Source organism: Tachysurus vachellii, chromosome 8 (genome assembly GCF_030014155.1).
Source record: "Tachysurus vachellii isolate PV-2020 chromosome 8, HZAU_Pvac_v1, whole genome shotgun sequence".
NCBI lineage: Eukaryota > Metazoa > Chordata > Actinopteri > Siluriformes > Bagridae > Tachysurus > Tachysurus vachellii.
In genome coordinates this window covers 10,830,636-10,845,691 of record NC_083467.1, presented here as the reverse complement: position 1 = coordinate 10,845,691, position 15,056 = coordinate 10,830,636, and the positions used below count along the sequence as shown (strand labels likewise).

The following is a 15,056-nucleotide window of genomic DNA, read 5'->3' as shown; positions in this document are numbered from 1 at the left end:
TTTTCTTTGGTAACAGGTGGAAAAAAAAAAGATGCAGTATGTTTGAGTGATCAATTAGCCTGATATCAAGCTTTTTTTTATTTATTTTTTTTCTGTACATCAGCTGACTGATCATTGAATAGAAATGCATGCACACACAACAACAGGAAAGAAATATTAAAAAAAAAAAAAAAAGCATTACATTGCAAAGTAAATGCAGTTTTGTGGACTTAAAACTTCAAGCGTCTGAGCAAGAGCTAGATTTATTTACTTTTTTGGTATGTCAAAGCAGAAAAAAAAGAAATGTTATGTAAAACTATAAATGCTGTACTTCTCTACAAGTTCTACTACTTGCTTTGCATCCTAGCATGCTTTTGATTATTGAGGGGAAGATGAGTTCTCTAAAGCTAAAGCTGTTAGTATCGATTATATTGATGAATTACAGGTGACCAGGATAATCAATAATGTTACTGATTACTGTGAGAAATGTCATCATTCAAATCTGTAATTATTTTTTTATCACATAGTTCGGTTCAATTAGATTTTATATGTATAGTGCTTTTAGCAATGTCTCACAGCATTACAGAAATGTATCACTTGATTTAGCCTTGATGAGGTCATTCCTGAGGAGAAAGGAAAGCTAATAGTAGTCATAATTGACGTTTGCGCCATGTCTGTAAGAGGTGGAGTAGCGAGGGCCCATGGGAGCGTTTTCATCATGGTGATGCTGCCGTCCCTGATCTGTAGAGAGCGCTTGGTCCTTCCAGTAAGCCAGGTCGGCCTCGAGTCTCTGAAATGAAGATCAAACGCCACCTCAGACATCACACGTTTCTCAAGGATATTCAGCTGTGCTCTGACGTTACTGAGTTTGAAAAGATGCTGTGACAAATCTGCATGTGTGATGTCAACCACCCTGATTAGTAGCAGAAAAGAGACAGGAGGGTGGAAATGCTTACTTAGAGGAGGATGAAAGAAAATAAAAAAAAATTACTTCAGATGTAGGAAGTGTGTTATAAATGCCCCATCACTTCTACATCCAAAATTGTAAGTAACCTTAAAATACACATGGTTCCTGACACAAAGTTCACCTTTAGGGGCATTAAAAACCATTTTTTTTGGTTTAAGCCTCCATTAAAATATTTCCAGTTGAGAGGCATCATGAACTTCTTCATGAACTCATAAGCTACAGTCACATGTACAGCGATTTTATTGCTGCTAGTCTCCAGTTCGTCAATATGTTACCATAGTAATAATGTTTATCGGCAACAAATCAAGTGTCTTGCTGCTAAAATGCAAGAATCTGGAGGGAGATTTGGTGTTTGTGTATAAAATTCAGTAGGTGTAAATCTGCACCATATTGTGATATTATTATATATATTTTATTCACTGCTTTTGGTATTTGCTTTGTTGCGTCACTGGAAATGCCCACATCTAATCACCAACACTCGTTCATGTCAGTGGAAGTGATGAGCTTTCTAGAAGATAAATGGCCTCCTGTCGCTTTGTCATTGTAAGTCGCTGTATGTGTGAATGTAGCAATAGTAAGTAAGTAAGTAAGTAAAGTTTATTTATATAGCACCTTTCACAGATAAAATCACAAAGTGCTTTACAAAATATAACAATAAAACTTAAATGTACAATAAAACATTCTTGCAAAGTAAAAAAGAGAAATTTTTAGAGACAGTAAAACTTCAACTCTAAAATAATAAAACACACTACAACAGGGATGAAACCATAAAAGCCCAGTCAGCTAAAAGCTTGTCTAAATAAGAGTGTCTTCAGTTGCTTTTTAAAAGAATCAGCAGAATCAGCCAATAGTGTTACTAAGACCTTTAACTCACCGCCTCGTCATACCCCAGGTACATGAACTGCTGGATCCACTGCTGCACATCAGGACGGCTACGATCCCACAGGTTCCTCTTAGGCCTTCTGAGAGAAGCCAGGAACTGCTTGGCCTTAGTGGGAGGAACCACCACAGCCTCTGCTGCCTTCACCTCACCCTCGACTAAAGAGAAACAGATGGATTAATGGTCAGATTACAGCCATGAAAAAAGGAACAGACCTATCTAAATGATATAAGTATTAAGGAAAAGGCTGGAAAAATCATGAGAACAGATGTTAGATTTTCACTCACCTTCTCTCTTCTTCAGAAGTTTGTGCAGCGTGCTCTCACTTGATACATCTGGAAGCATTCATGAATGAAATAAAATTAGTTTTACATCTTCAGCAAAGTCTTTAGGAAGAAACCACATGTTGTGAGAAGGTTACATTACAGTCTCAGCTGAATTATTCCACTATTCATGAGCACTGATTTCCATAAAATGCACATGCTGCACATTCCTCAACACTGAACACACAGCAACTGGCATATGGAGGTATTCAGCAGAGAGGCCCAAAAAAACTTCTAATTGAGTGTAACTATTTTTATTCTTGTGATGGTCATTTTCTAAGATACACAGACATTTTCTCTACTTTCCTTTTTTTTCCATATTATTACTGAACCTCAACCAGCCTCAACTCATGACCATATATTTTGTTAGAGCAGGACATCAGCTAGAAAGGATGTCTGTTATGAACATTAGCTACTATAAAGTGAATTTTAAGGGATCCCAGGTGATTCATCCCCAGATCAGGATCTTGCAATATCCCTACACAATGATCTGATCTCCCCTTTAGTCACAGCTCGCAGGGTTTAACCATGGATAAATAACTGTCCTTTTCCTTGTATGTTGCTAATGTGACATGCTCATGTTGGTTTCTCTTTTACAACAACAGAAGAATTCGGCCATTTTTATCAACACAGGCTGCTCGGGTACTTGTTCAGCCTCTTGTCATCTCGAGACTGGATTATTGCAGCTCACTGCTGGCAGGCTTACCTATGAACGCTATTCATGTAAATGATCCGAAGTGCAGCTGCACTTGTTTTAAACCTGCTTAAGTTCTCACATTCCACCCCACTGCTGATCTTTCTCCACCTCCTTCTTACCTCAAAGCCCTCATCACTCTTCACACTGCACCTCGCTCCCTCAGATCTACCAGCACTGCTCGACTGGTCCCACCATCTCTCAGGGTAAGAGGTAAGTATACAGCAAGACTGTTTTTTGTTCTGGCACCAAGGTGGTGGATTGAACTTCCCCTAGATGTCCGAAATTCAAACGACGGGTGAAGACCTGCCTTTTCCTAAAACACTTGGAACAGGCATTTTTTCCCTGTTTATGTGTATGTTAAAATAAATAAATAAATAAATAATATACTGAACATGGTATCCTAAGTCTGTAATCTAGTGAACCAGTGTTAATGTATTTATCAATAGAGACTTAAAAGCATTTTGTACATCACTCTCGATAAGGGCGTCAGCCAAATGCTGTAAATGTAAATGTAGATCAGCAGCTCATTTAATTGCCTTTATTCAACTGTAGGTATCTCAACTCAAGGTAACATCAATAACCAGAGCTGATGGATTTCAGCTAAATTTCCAGCTAACTACATCTCAAAACACATACACAAAAGACCTGAAATAAATCCATTGTTTCTTATTTACAGATAATATCCACTCCATAATCGCTCTTTCCCTTTCTCAATCTGTAATACAGCCGGACTCGCTGCCTGCACTTACTGTACATGCTGCCTTTTTGCAGAAATGTAGTCGAGCTCATTCTGATGATTTGCTAAAAAACGAGATCCTGGCATCAGCATAAAGCAAAAACAACACATTTAGAGAGAGAGAGAGAGAGAGAGAGAGAGAGAGAGAGAGAGAGAGAGAGAGAGAGAGAGAGAGAGAGAGAGAGAGAGAGAGAGGCAGACAGACAGAGAGATATGGAATCTTTCCAGGCACATGTTCAAAGTTAAAATTTCAAGGAGATATGAGAAATGCACACAAGCAGATCATTATTTTTCCACATGCAGTACAGATTCTATGAATAAGCAAATGGAAGTTACCCCGAACCCAGCATGTGTCCGTCTCATACGCAGGGTAGATGTATGGTCGTTTTTTCTCTGTTAAACTGAAATATCACTTGCCTGGAATATGATTAAGTCTCATTTCATCTTCACCGTAATCTATAAACAAACACACGTTCTGTTCACATCCATACAAAGTTTTATCCAGTCAATCTTTCTGGACTGTTTATATTGTCATGTTGGTGTAGAGTTTAATGTAGTGAATCATGTTACTAGTTACTTGTTATTCACCTAAAATTTATATTGGCACAAAGCAGCTTTATGTGAATATATACATTTAGTTAAATTTTAAATGTATGTGTTTCCCTAATGAACAAGCCAGAGGTGAAAGAAAATACTCCCTGAGACGATATGGGGAGGAAGAGGCAGCAGACTCATCTGGGTGACTTGGGACAGTGTGATTATAATAAATTCCCTTCTGTCACTGCGTACCATATGGTAAAAATGTGCAATTTGTGAAACCAGGAGCTTTTGCGAAAGTGTAATTACTCATTACAGGTCTAACATGAAGTCTTTTCTGTTGTTTTTCATCAACTGTTCATTGATGGAATTGCAATCGCCATCCAAAGTCCAAACCATCTCCATGGTTTCTAAGTGCTACCATTCGCAGCAATTCCACACAATTACGTCTAAGAGCACTGAGGCAAAGCCTTGTCATGAATGTTAACACTGAAATAATACATGTAATATACAACAAACCCTGCACTCTATTGTTTCCACAATTACCCAGGTGTATAGAAATACTTTGACTGCATGACTTTCAATAAGGAATTGAGCCAAATGACTGACTGCCAGTTGACTTCAGTGGGGACTTGAAAAAGCACAGAGACTATTAATGAATCAACACAGAGCACAGCAGAATAACTTGCAGGTTAACACACCTTCAGGCTCCTAAGGCATGAGTCTGAGCAGTGAGATATGGAACCGCAATTGAAATTTAATTCAAATCGGTTTATTTGTATAGTGCTTTTAACAGCAGACGTTCTCAAAGCTGCTTTACAGAACAAAAGAAATATAGTACAAAAAGTTCAAGATTAAGAATATGCAAAAGTTCAAGATTAATATTAGACTTTAATTTAAACATATTTGTATTTATCCACAATGAACAAGTCTGAGGTGACTGAGAAGTCTGTTTCAAGGAAAAACTCCCTTAGATGGAAGAAGAAGAAACCATGAGATGAACCAGACTCAAAACCCCATTCTCATTTGGGTGACACTGAAAGGTGTGAGAATAATTTATTATAAACACAGAAGAGTGTTTAAGTGAATAACGTCCTTTCTACAGTCCAACAATTGTTTATATGTTGTCCTCAAAGACCACATGTAGTTGTCATCTCCTCTTTAAGTGTCCAAAATCTCCATGAATCAGAATCCATTTGGATTTTAACATCCTGTGACCTTAAACATTTAGCAAGCTGTCAGCTATGAGGGTTGACAAGGACTGTATGTAACCTTTGGTAATTATCTTCAGTGCACATTAATGAGAAGGCTCATAGACCCCCAGGAAGATGTTCTTAAAGTTTCCAAATAGGCCAAGAACGTGGCTGAAGTTCTAAATAGAAAAAATATCAGGTATATACATCATAAAGTTGTGTAAAAATTGTGCCATTTCTTTAATAAATAATCAAAACCGCTGAATGGAAAAAAAAAAGTTGGCTACATTGAAGGGATTTTTGTGCACACAACTTGATGTTTCAATGCTAAAATGCAAACCTTTAGGACTGCCTGTGGGTATTTCACTGTTTTTAACTGCTATTTGTTGCTCATCCTCTTGCTTCCACAGCTATCATCTGCCTGCAAAAGCATGTTTTTTAGTACAAGAATAGAAAAGCAAGGACAAACTCACTGCTTATTTATCACTGAAAGATCTCGTTTATAATGTTCTGATTTTAAATCTATCATCATTTCATCACTGTGCACACAAATTAAAACTGTACTCTTTTATACAGTTCTTTCTGTATCTTAGGGTTCACAATCCATGAGACAAAACCCAAACCGTTTCTATGTAGACCTTGAGTCTTTAAACAAAGAAGCCTCCAGCAAGCCTGAGTGCTAATAGCATTAGTTTGTAACAAATATGCATATTGTTGCATTTCATTGTGTATGCACATCTATAATTGATTACAAACAGCAGAATGCCTGAGCCGTAGTTTGTCTCAAAATACAGAGAAATGCATTTTGTAATGTTTCGTATAGCTAACATGCAGAAAGGAAAGTTTTAGCAGATGTATGTAAAAGGAAGGATTTACCTGAAAGAGGCAGCAGAGTTATTATTGCCAGGAAAGTAAAGAGCCGTAGGTAAAGCTTCGGGTATATCATGATGGAGTCCTTTCTTTGTCTGCACACGTTTACTGCTGAGGGTCCAAACTCAATGGAAGGAGAAAAAAAAAAACAGAGAGGGGGAGAGGAACAACTATGCAAACACTCCCAGTGGAAACTTGCTCAGCTGCCTGAGGGTCGGAAATACTGCAAAACCAAACAGGAAAAAAAAGTGTGCCTATTTTCTGATACTTGGTATTGCTCTTTTATATAAATACTGTATACAGTATGTCTATATAAAACAGAAACAGGTAAAGAAGTAAAGAAGCTACTATACTGTCAGTCAAGAAGCAAATCTCCAGCTGTTCTACTGTGAACATCTGTAAGAGGGGCAAAACCATGAATCCCATAAACTTCTTTAACATTTCTCTCAGCATTCAATTCAATTCGTAATGTCTCTTTCCTTGTCTCAGCAAATTTTTAAACATGAATGTGCCTTGGACACAATGCAAAAGTATTTACCTGAGAAGAAGCCGTGCTGTGCTGTCAAAGCCACAGGCTCCTGGACATTAAGGTAACTGGCTTGGTGGAAATTAAGTCATCCTTATCAAAGCTCATATGCTCAGGTTATCCAGGTGTGGATAATACAGCTGTTTTATGGCTGTAAGTTACTGACTTTACTTTCTCTGACAAAAAAGAGAGTGCACTATTATGCATTTGAACATGTCCAAGAACAAGTCATGTGCAGCTGTAGGGGAGCAATATTTATTTTCTAGGATTTTTACTGTAGGTTTTTTTGTGTCGTATAGTTTCATGTACATAGGTGGGATTTTTTCTTCTTTTGTGAAAGCTTTCAAATACATTAATTATTAAACCAAAAACTATATAAATTCTAGGTAAAACATAACTTTTATTTTTGTAAACAGATCTAATAGTTGGATTTTTAGGCCTCACATGCACCCACTAAACTTCACTATTTAACACTACTGACAAACCAGCAGCTGAGAGGAAACCCAAAATCAGCTGAAATGTAAAAATAAAACATGGCATTCACAGGGTCTAATGTGCTATTCTATGCTACTAAACCTCTAAAGCACTTCCTAATTAATGTTATTATTTCAGGAAATAAGCAAAGACTAGCAATTATTTACTATAGGATTTAACTGCTTGAAATTAATGGAGGATGTAAACACTGAAGCCCTGTTATTTTCTTTAATAGTAGACTTCCTAGAGCATGTTGTGAAACCGGAGGTTTCTTTCTCTTACCAGGAGCATTTAGTTACACTGCTTATGAAGAGAAATGAATTACTTTTCAACATCATGACCATAACAGCACATGAGGAATCGACCAAAACAATGTCTTGTTTACTGGTTATTTATTGTCGAATTCAATTCAATGTATACTTTTCATTCTTGACCTACCATAAGCAGAGAGATAGGAGCTCAGAAATTCAGAAGAATATTTGGATTGTTGTACAAGTATTTGAGAAGGCACCAGCATTACAGACGACCTGTCTCAGCCATCTCACCCATCTCACAGACTCTTCACCTTCCTGCCATCTGGCAGGACATACAGAGGTGTCTGAGCCACCACCACTAGTCTCTGCAACAGTTTTCTCTCTGGGGCAGTCAGGTCACTTGACACCCTGCTGCCTGCCAATGCTCCCCCTTTCAAGTCAAACAGCTAACCAAGTACGTTTACATTTACTTATCCAGAGCGACTTACATTTATCTCATTTATACAGCAGAGCAATTGATGGTTAAGGGCCTTGCTCAGGGGCCCAGGAGTGACAGCTTGGTGGCTCTGGGATTTGAACTCACAACCTTCCGGTCAGTAGTCCAAGACCTTAACCACTGAGCTACCATGGCACCTGAGTAGATCTAACCTTTAATTAGGACACACTGTGCTTCCAGTATTGTTACTACAAATACACAACAGTTTATAGTCCATGTTCTGAGTATTTATTGACCTGCACGCAACTCACACTTGTATTTAGACTTGTATGTAGTTTAGCGTACTGTTATGTGCATCATGATCCTGGAGAAACAACTCTCTTTTCTAATGTATACAAGCTGTATAGACGAATGACAATTAAATCCCTCTTGAGCTGAGATGACTTGAGATGATTTTCATGGTGGTTATAAAATCTCCAACTCAACACCAAAGTTCTCTACAGCAGAATGTAATGGTTTGTAAAGGCTATTTTTTTCTTTTTTTTGTCTACTTTAACACATTATATTAAATCAGATATAATGGTGAGCTTGTTGACTAATGAAAGAATATTTATTTCACAATACATGAAACCTGGGTAAGAGCATTTCAGCTTATTATGTATAAGCTTATTATGTATAAGTACTACCTTCTTTACTATGTATTTTTTCTATGAGGTTGTAAAAAGGAGCTGTTTTGTTTTTTCAGTTATGATACAGGTTTCAGCATTTTAATGTATTAAATATTCTGAATGTTTACTGATTTCACTGTTAATATGTGTATATGTAAAGACTTGGTGGTGGAGTTTGTAGCCAGTCTCCTGTCGTCTTCTAGTAACTTTTGTTAATGGAAGAGAGATGAGACGAATGAGAAGTCAACTCAATATCTCCAACTCCAAAAACTTAAAGACTAAACACAACCTCATAGACAACTGATCACTAGAAATGCACCTGATATGTTCTGCTGGAGAAAAACGACTGCAGTAAAATAAACCTGTGCAGTTTGTTAATTGCATTCTTATTTATTTTGTTCATTTTTATGATGGGTGTCAAAAAATCTTAGAGATAGCGTTAAGTGTTTTTGGTCCAATTCACAAATCACAACACATTATTTCACAATGTATTCATGTTAATCAGATAGCTGTCAAAAGAATAATAATAAAAAGCCTAAGTTAGAGAATTATTGGTGTCTGTGAGTTATTAAAAGCATGTTTGATAAAAGCTTATTAGTTATATAAAGAAACTACATTATTCTATAGTGTTTACAGTAGCAGCAAGCACATGGAATACCAGCTTATGGGAAGAATACATAGCCAAACGCTGTCAGTTGTCAATGTCCTCAGACTCTACTGAATAAGCGATAGAGTCATAACCTAAATAGCTGGTGAGAGGAAAGTGAGCCCAGTAGGTTCTTGCTAAGTCCAGCATTGTATCATATGCTCCCTGAGCTCTTAACTCCTCCATCCAGCCATAGAAGTCTGAAGACCACATGTTCCAGTAGGGCAGGATGTACGTCTCCTCACGCTCCATTTTGCTCACAGTATCTGTGTTAGAAGAAGCAAACAGCTTGTTTTACCTCAGTGTACAATGAGTGAGGAGAACTACAACAGCGTGGAGGACTAGGACCTAAAATAATACCTACCGTCCACTGAATCAAGAGAGCCCTCTCCACTTTCAGATCCTGAGTGAGAGACTGACACAACGCCCACAAAAATATGAAGCATAGGAAAGCATGAATATAGATTTATTGATAAAGATACCCCACTTTTAAATCCATAAAATCTACCTAGACATAATTGGGAATTAACTCTATCTCATGTGGTTGCTTTGAGATGGCAGATGTGTCCATATCTGGAACATTCAAATTCATACATTCTAAGTAAGAAAGTGTGAAATCCATCATATTCCCATATGTACTCGTTGTTCATCCCTTCCAGATGTACCTTCCCTTTTCTGTTCTGATAATTATAATCACTCCCTCACAGATTTAGCACTTTTGCGATCGCAGTTATTACCAAGTAAAAGGAGCTTTTTTCAACTATACCACTGATTTTAAATGAAAAATGAGTCATAAACATGAACATGAGTTAGAATTAGTCAAAACTCAAAACTTGACAAACAAGTGTTTGTAATTTTGCCAATTCAATTGAAGTTTTTGTGAAAAAGTTTTGGAAATGAGTTGCAGCATACTGGAGCATTTCTGGCTGCAACATCTTCCATAAAAAAAAAAAAACTCATGGAAGATCTGAATAACCTTCTTTTTCTAGAAAAGCTTTGTACTAAATGTTAAAGGGAGCATTAATGTGGATTTTGTGCATATTCAGCTACAAGAGGTTAAATGACTTCGGACAATCAGACTGCTGTTGGGAGAAGAGGCTGTTCCAATTCGTTCTAACTGTGTTAAGTGGGTTTGAGGTTAGGGCTCAAACCAGTCAGTATCTTCCTGTTCTTTGTGCACAGGGGCATTGTCACTGTACTGCAACAGGTTAGAGCCACTTAGCTCCAGGAAATGGAAATTGTAATGCTACAGCAAACAAAGACATTATACAATTGTGTGAAGGTCAGATGTCGACATACTTTTGACCATGGAGTGTATTATAATGTTACTCATGTGCACAGGTAGGATACCTGCAATGGCGAGAGGAAGCAGAATCACGGTGTAGAGTATCGCAGAGGTGCACAGACGAGACATGCTGTAATTCTGTCTGCAAGAAAAGGGCAGCGTTTCAAACAAAAACTAAAAGCACAGAACACTAAACAAAAACTAATATATCTGGAATCTTCTCAACTTATCACATTATTTATGCTATTTACTATTTTATTCTTTACATTTTCTTATTTTATTAGCAGATTACTTTACTTCTATTAATATCTTAAAACGATCAACATAAAAGATCAAAAGAATATTGTACACAAAAAGTCTACAAATACGTTTAATACCTTAGATTTGTCTTCAAGATGTGGTAAGCATTTAATATGCAATATTAAATCAATTAAAATGTATTCAAGATATTTTAACTTGCTAACATGTTTTTTTTTTTGCAGTGAGGTTTTCAAAAAACTAAACTTCTGTGTTGTCTGAAAGAAACCATTGCATGTCAAATGAGCAGAATTCTGGTAAAGCGTCAAAAATGTTCAAAAGTTTGATCCAACTTGATCTGGAATTAACATACTGTGGTATTTTGTACTTTAACAGAATACAGTTTCTGTTTATAACAAAATCAATTAGGAAATGTTTGAGTGTTTAAGCACGTTCTGTGATTATACCGGGTAGGACGACAGATTAAAAAATACAAAAAAAAAGAATTAGTCTTCGTAAAGGTGTTTAAAGTCTAAAAGCTTGTAACTAAGTAAACAGGGAAGGACTGATTAAACAAATCAGAGATTATTTACTTATTAAAGAGATGATGATGATGAAAATCATACTTAATTTCCATGAGAGACTTTAAATTAAAAAAAAAATGGCAGGGATAATTTTTCATAAGTAGATTAGGTTCAAAACGCAGTCTTTAAATGTGTTTTTCTGCCTTTCCACTTGTAGATCATGGATAATGCAAACACATTTTATAACTAAATATAGTAGAAAATGTCAACATTGCTGGGTTTTCCCCAAGCCGACAGACATCTGGGTCATTGAGAAACAATCAGGAAATGCAGTCTATAAAAATAACATCCACAAAAAAGACGTACCTGGAGATGCTAGCAGTGAGGATCATACAGCAAGCTCTACACTGGAGAGATCTTCTAACAGTAACCTAAGTGGTCAAGACAGAAGCTAGTTCTTTATCCTTCTCCTCTGGCCTCCCAGGCCACTGCATGGCACCTCACAGCCAAAGTGCCCTGTTTGCTTTTCCCAGGATTGTGTGCCAGTCCAGCAGCAGACTCCACATGCCCATGTGAGTCCTGCACTGAAAGACAGATTTTGACAGTACAGACATAGAGAGGAGCCCAAATAAGCACATATTTCCAGATAAACCTTCACAAACTCAAACCTCTGCCAATGAGAAGTCTTAATTCTTGATAATAAATCATGTAACATGACTACAGTGCCTTGCATAAGTATTCACCTCACACGCATTTTGTTGCAGCCTGGGACTGAAATGGACTTAAACGGGATTATGTCATGAATAAATACAAAAATCTATACAAATTAGTCCATAGTATTGAAGTTAGTTGTGGATCACTCCAGCATTACCTTTGGCCTCGTGGTTGCTTCCCTGATTAATTCCCACCTTAACCAGCACATGTAGTATATGTAATAACCAAACACTGATTGATACTTTACCAAAACAGGTATGTTCTGTAACTCTGGAGCCAGAACACGTAAGGTCATGTGTTACTCTTTTTTTTTTTTGCATACACGTCAACTCCATTCTGCTTATGATGTGACTTCTGAGTAATGGGGTGGGTGAATACTTTTCACTAATCTTATTTGTAATTAATTTGGCAAACTACATTGATTTTCCAGTCAACTTCAATATTATGTAAAATTCTTTGGTGCTTCATGACACATAATTTAGTTCCAGGATGTAACACAACATATAGAGTGAAATACTTATGCAATGAACTATTTTAATATTAGATCTTTTTTATTAATATGTGTATTATTGATGGTCTACAATTCTTATCCTCTAAAAGTACAGTAAAAATGATTTGTACCACAAAAGCCCAATTAACAGACCTCTTTCATCAGACATGATTATGCTATAGGGGTAATAACATAGATGCATGAATGGCAGCAGCATTCTAAACAGCTCAAGCGGTTAAGGCTGTGGGTTGTTCATTAGAGGATTGGGGTTCAAACGCTATATAATGTCTACTGTACATGTATGAAATATAATCACACATGAAGCATATTTGTTACATACATGAATGAGAATGTAATCACATACATTTAAATATTTTGCTTATACAGGAGGAGATAAAACCTACATTGTCTGAGAGGAAGGGAATAAAATATCACCTTGTGAAAACAACATCCTTGTCATTTTTCAGTCATAATGAGATGGAAAAAAAAAAGAAAAAATAAAGCTCTAAGTGAAGAATTACTTAAGTGTAGAGAAATCTAAGTGTAGAGAATTATACTCAGCATTATTAGCAGAGGTGTAAAAAGGACCCATTAACACTGGAGTACAGCGCCGTCCTCAGTCACACTTCAATAAACTAGACAGTGTGTTCATCAAGAGCATTTACGGTCTCCTGAATCTTTTGACTAATCTTAGCTGATCACTGTACATAAGGGTGCATCCAGAGTACATCAGGCTAAAGATGTTCTGTTTGTTTCTCTTCTAGATGCAGTGACATGAGGTGTAATAGTGACACACTGGTGGAATCACATGAAGCACACGAAGCACGCTTAACCCACCTCCAAGAATCACACATTATTAATGTGACATAGTAAGTCATAGTAGTGATAAATAATGAATACTTAAGTGTTTTTGTTTCATTGCAAACACATAACACATGTTCAGGGGTGTAAAATCCTATACAAAATTCATTCAATGGAACAGTGAACACTACAGTGTGTCCTCTAACAAATCTCTCAACGTCGTGAAATGAAATATTTAGCTGAACATCTTCCAAATAGCAAAGAATTTTTTTTATAAACTTCTATCAACCATTTTATTTCATAATGTGCTTTTCAGACTAGTGTCATAACTGGAGGAACTATTGATTATTGAACTTAATTCAAATACCATGTTTAATAAGAAATTCAAATTTGAAAGTGACAAAGTTTGAATTTAATTTTTTTTTTAAATAAGAAATGAAAAATTTTAATTTCTTATTAAACATAGTATCTGAAGAAAAGTTCATGATCCTCCATTTTCTCCTCAGATCCTTAAGTTTCTTGGTAGCAGGTTTCAAATAAAAGTAAAACAATAAAATAAATAAATAAATAATCAGAATATGCAATAAATATATATATATATAAATAAATATATGTTAAATATGCAATGTGCTGTTATTATATATTTTCATGACGAACCGACAGAATGTCATCCTCAAAGAATATTAATCCCACTGGTTAGTAAAATGATGCATACAATAAAGGGAAAATTCCATGTTTTTCTTCTATGATTTTCTTAATGAAAAACAGAGCAGATTTTGATATGTAGTCATTTTTTCACCCCAAAAATGACGTGTGTGTCTACATCATGCTATGAAGAAAGAAGAAAAGCCACGATCTCAGAGAAGCAACTGTTGCTGCTTAACAATCTGAAAAAAGCCATGAGGTCATATCCATACAATCTGAAATTAACCATCTACAGATGATAAAGACAGATGATAATTAGCTCAGAGAAACTCATCTGGAATTCAGAGCAACACCGGTTTTCCAAATATACTGGTCTCCAAATAATGCAGTCACAACCGCATCTGATCATTTGTCATTAATAATGTGTGCCTCATTCATTTAATATTTAAATTGGTATCAGTGACAGGTTGATTTACAGGATGATTACAAGAAACAATGCAAGGCAAATATTATGTTACAGTGCTATAACCTCAGAACAATTTTATATAGCCATGTGTTCAGACACATCCAGAGTGCATCCAAATAATGTGTTAAGTGGGAGACTCAGGTTTAAGCTTCATTCCATAGGTCATTGCTCATAGCACCTGGAAAACTGGACAATTTTTTTGTCAGTGCATTACATCCACTCATCCACTAACAGTTTATGAGAAGTACCTGCACACACATATATTCATGCAAATATCTAATCAGCTATCATGTGGCAGCAGTGCACTGAAGAAAATCACGCAGATACAGACTGGCAGCTTCAGAGAATGTGGAAAAAAAATATCTTGGTGATTTTGACCATAGCGTGAATCGATATAATGTTTTTGCATAACAAAGGGATAAAAATCCAGTAAGCAACAGATCTGCAAACAGAAACAATTCAATTTATTTGTATAGCGTTTTTAACAACTGTCTCAAAGCAGATTTACAGAAGCATAGAAACAGAATAAATTGTAAAGTTTCAAATTAAATTTTATGAAAACACATTGTTGAGGTGGGTCAGTAGAAAAATGGCAGTATGCAGAAAAGCATCACAGAATGCACATGTCGACCGTTTAGGTGAATGAGCTAAGACAGCAGGATAACGCAACATGTCATAAAGCAAAGAGGGTCTCAATCTGGTTTCATG

The 15,056-nt window shown here is 36.3% G+C and overlaps 1 protein-coding gene across 1 annotated transcript; it reads right to left on the bottom strand.

Annotated features, from left to right (window-relative positions):
- Positions 1-123: 123 nt before the first annotated feature.
- ecrg4a (ECRG4 augurin precursor a) lies at positions 124-6,305 on the bottom strand. The gene is made up of 4 exons (XM_060877285.1): positions 6,189-6,305; positions 2,114-2,161; positions 1,821-1,984; positions 124-769 (listed from the first exon to the last, which is right to left on the bottom strand). The coding sequence occupies exons 1-4, from the start codon at positions 6,256-6,258 to the stop codon at positions 620-622; spliced, it is 432 nt and encodes a 143-aa protein (XP_060733268.1). The 5' UTR covers positions 6,259-6,305; the 3' UTR covers positions 124-619.
- Between the last annotated feature and the right edge of the window lie 8,751 nt (positions 6,306-15,056).

Bases quoted from the DNA above. Each gene is read 5' to 3' on its own strand.
- ecrg4a (XM_060877285.1), bottom strand. From the start codon at position 6,258: ATGATATACCCGAAGCTTTACCTACGGCTCTTTACTTTCCTGGCAATA. The intron at 1,985-2,113 runs GTGAGTGAAAAT...GTTTCTCTTTAG, and splicing joins ACTTCTGAAGAAGAGAGAAG to TCGAGGGTGAGGTGAAGGCA. The intron at 770-1,820 runs GTGAGTTAAAGG...TCTTCATTTCAG, and splicing joins ACCTGGGGTATGACGAGGCG to AGACTCGAGGCCGACCTGGC.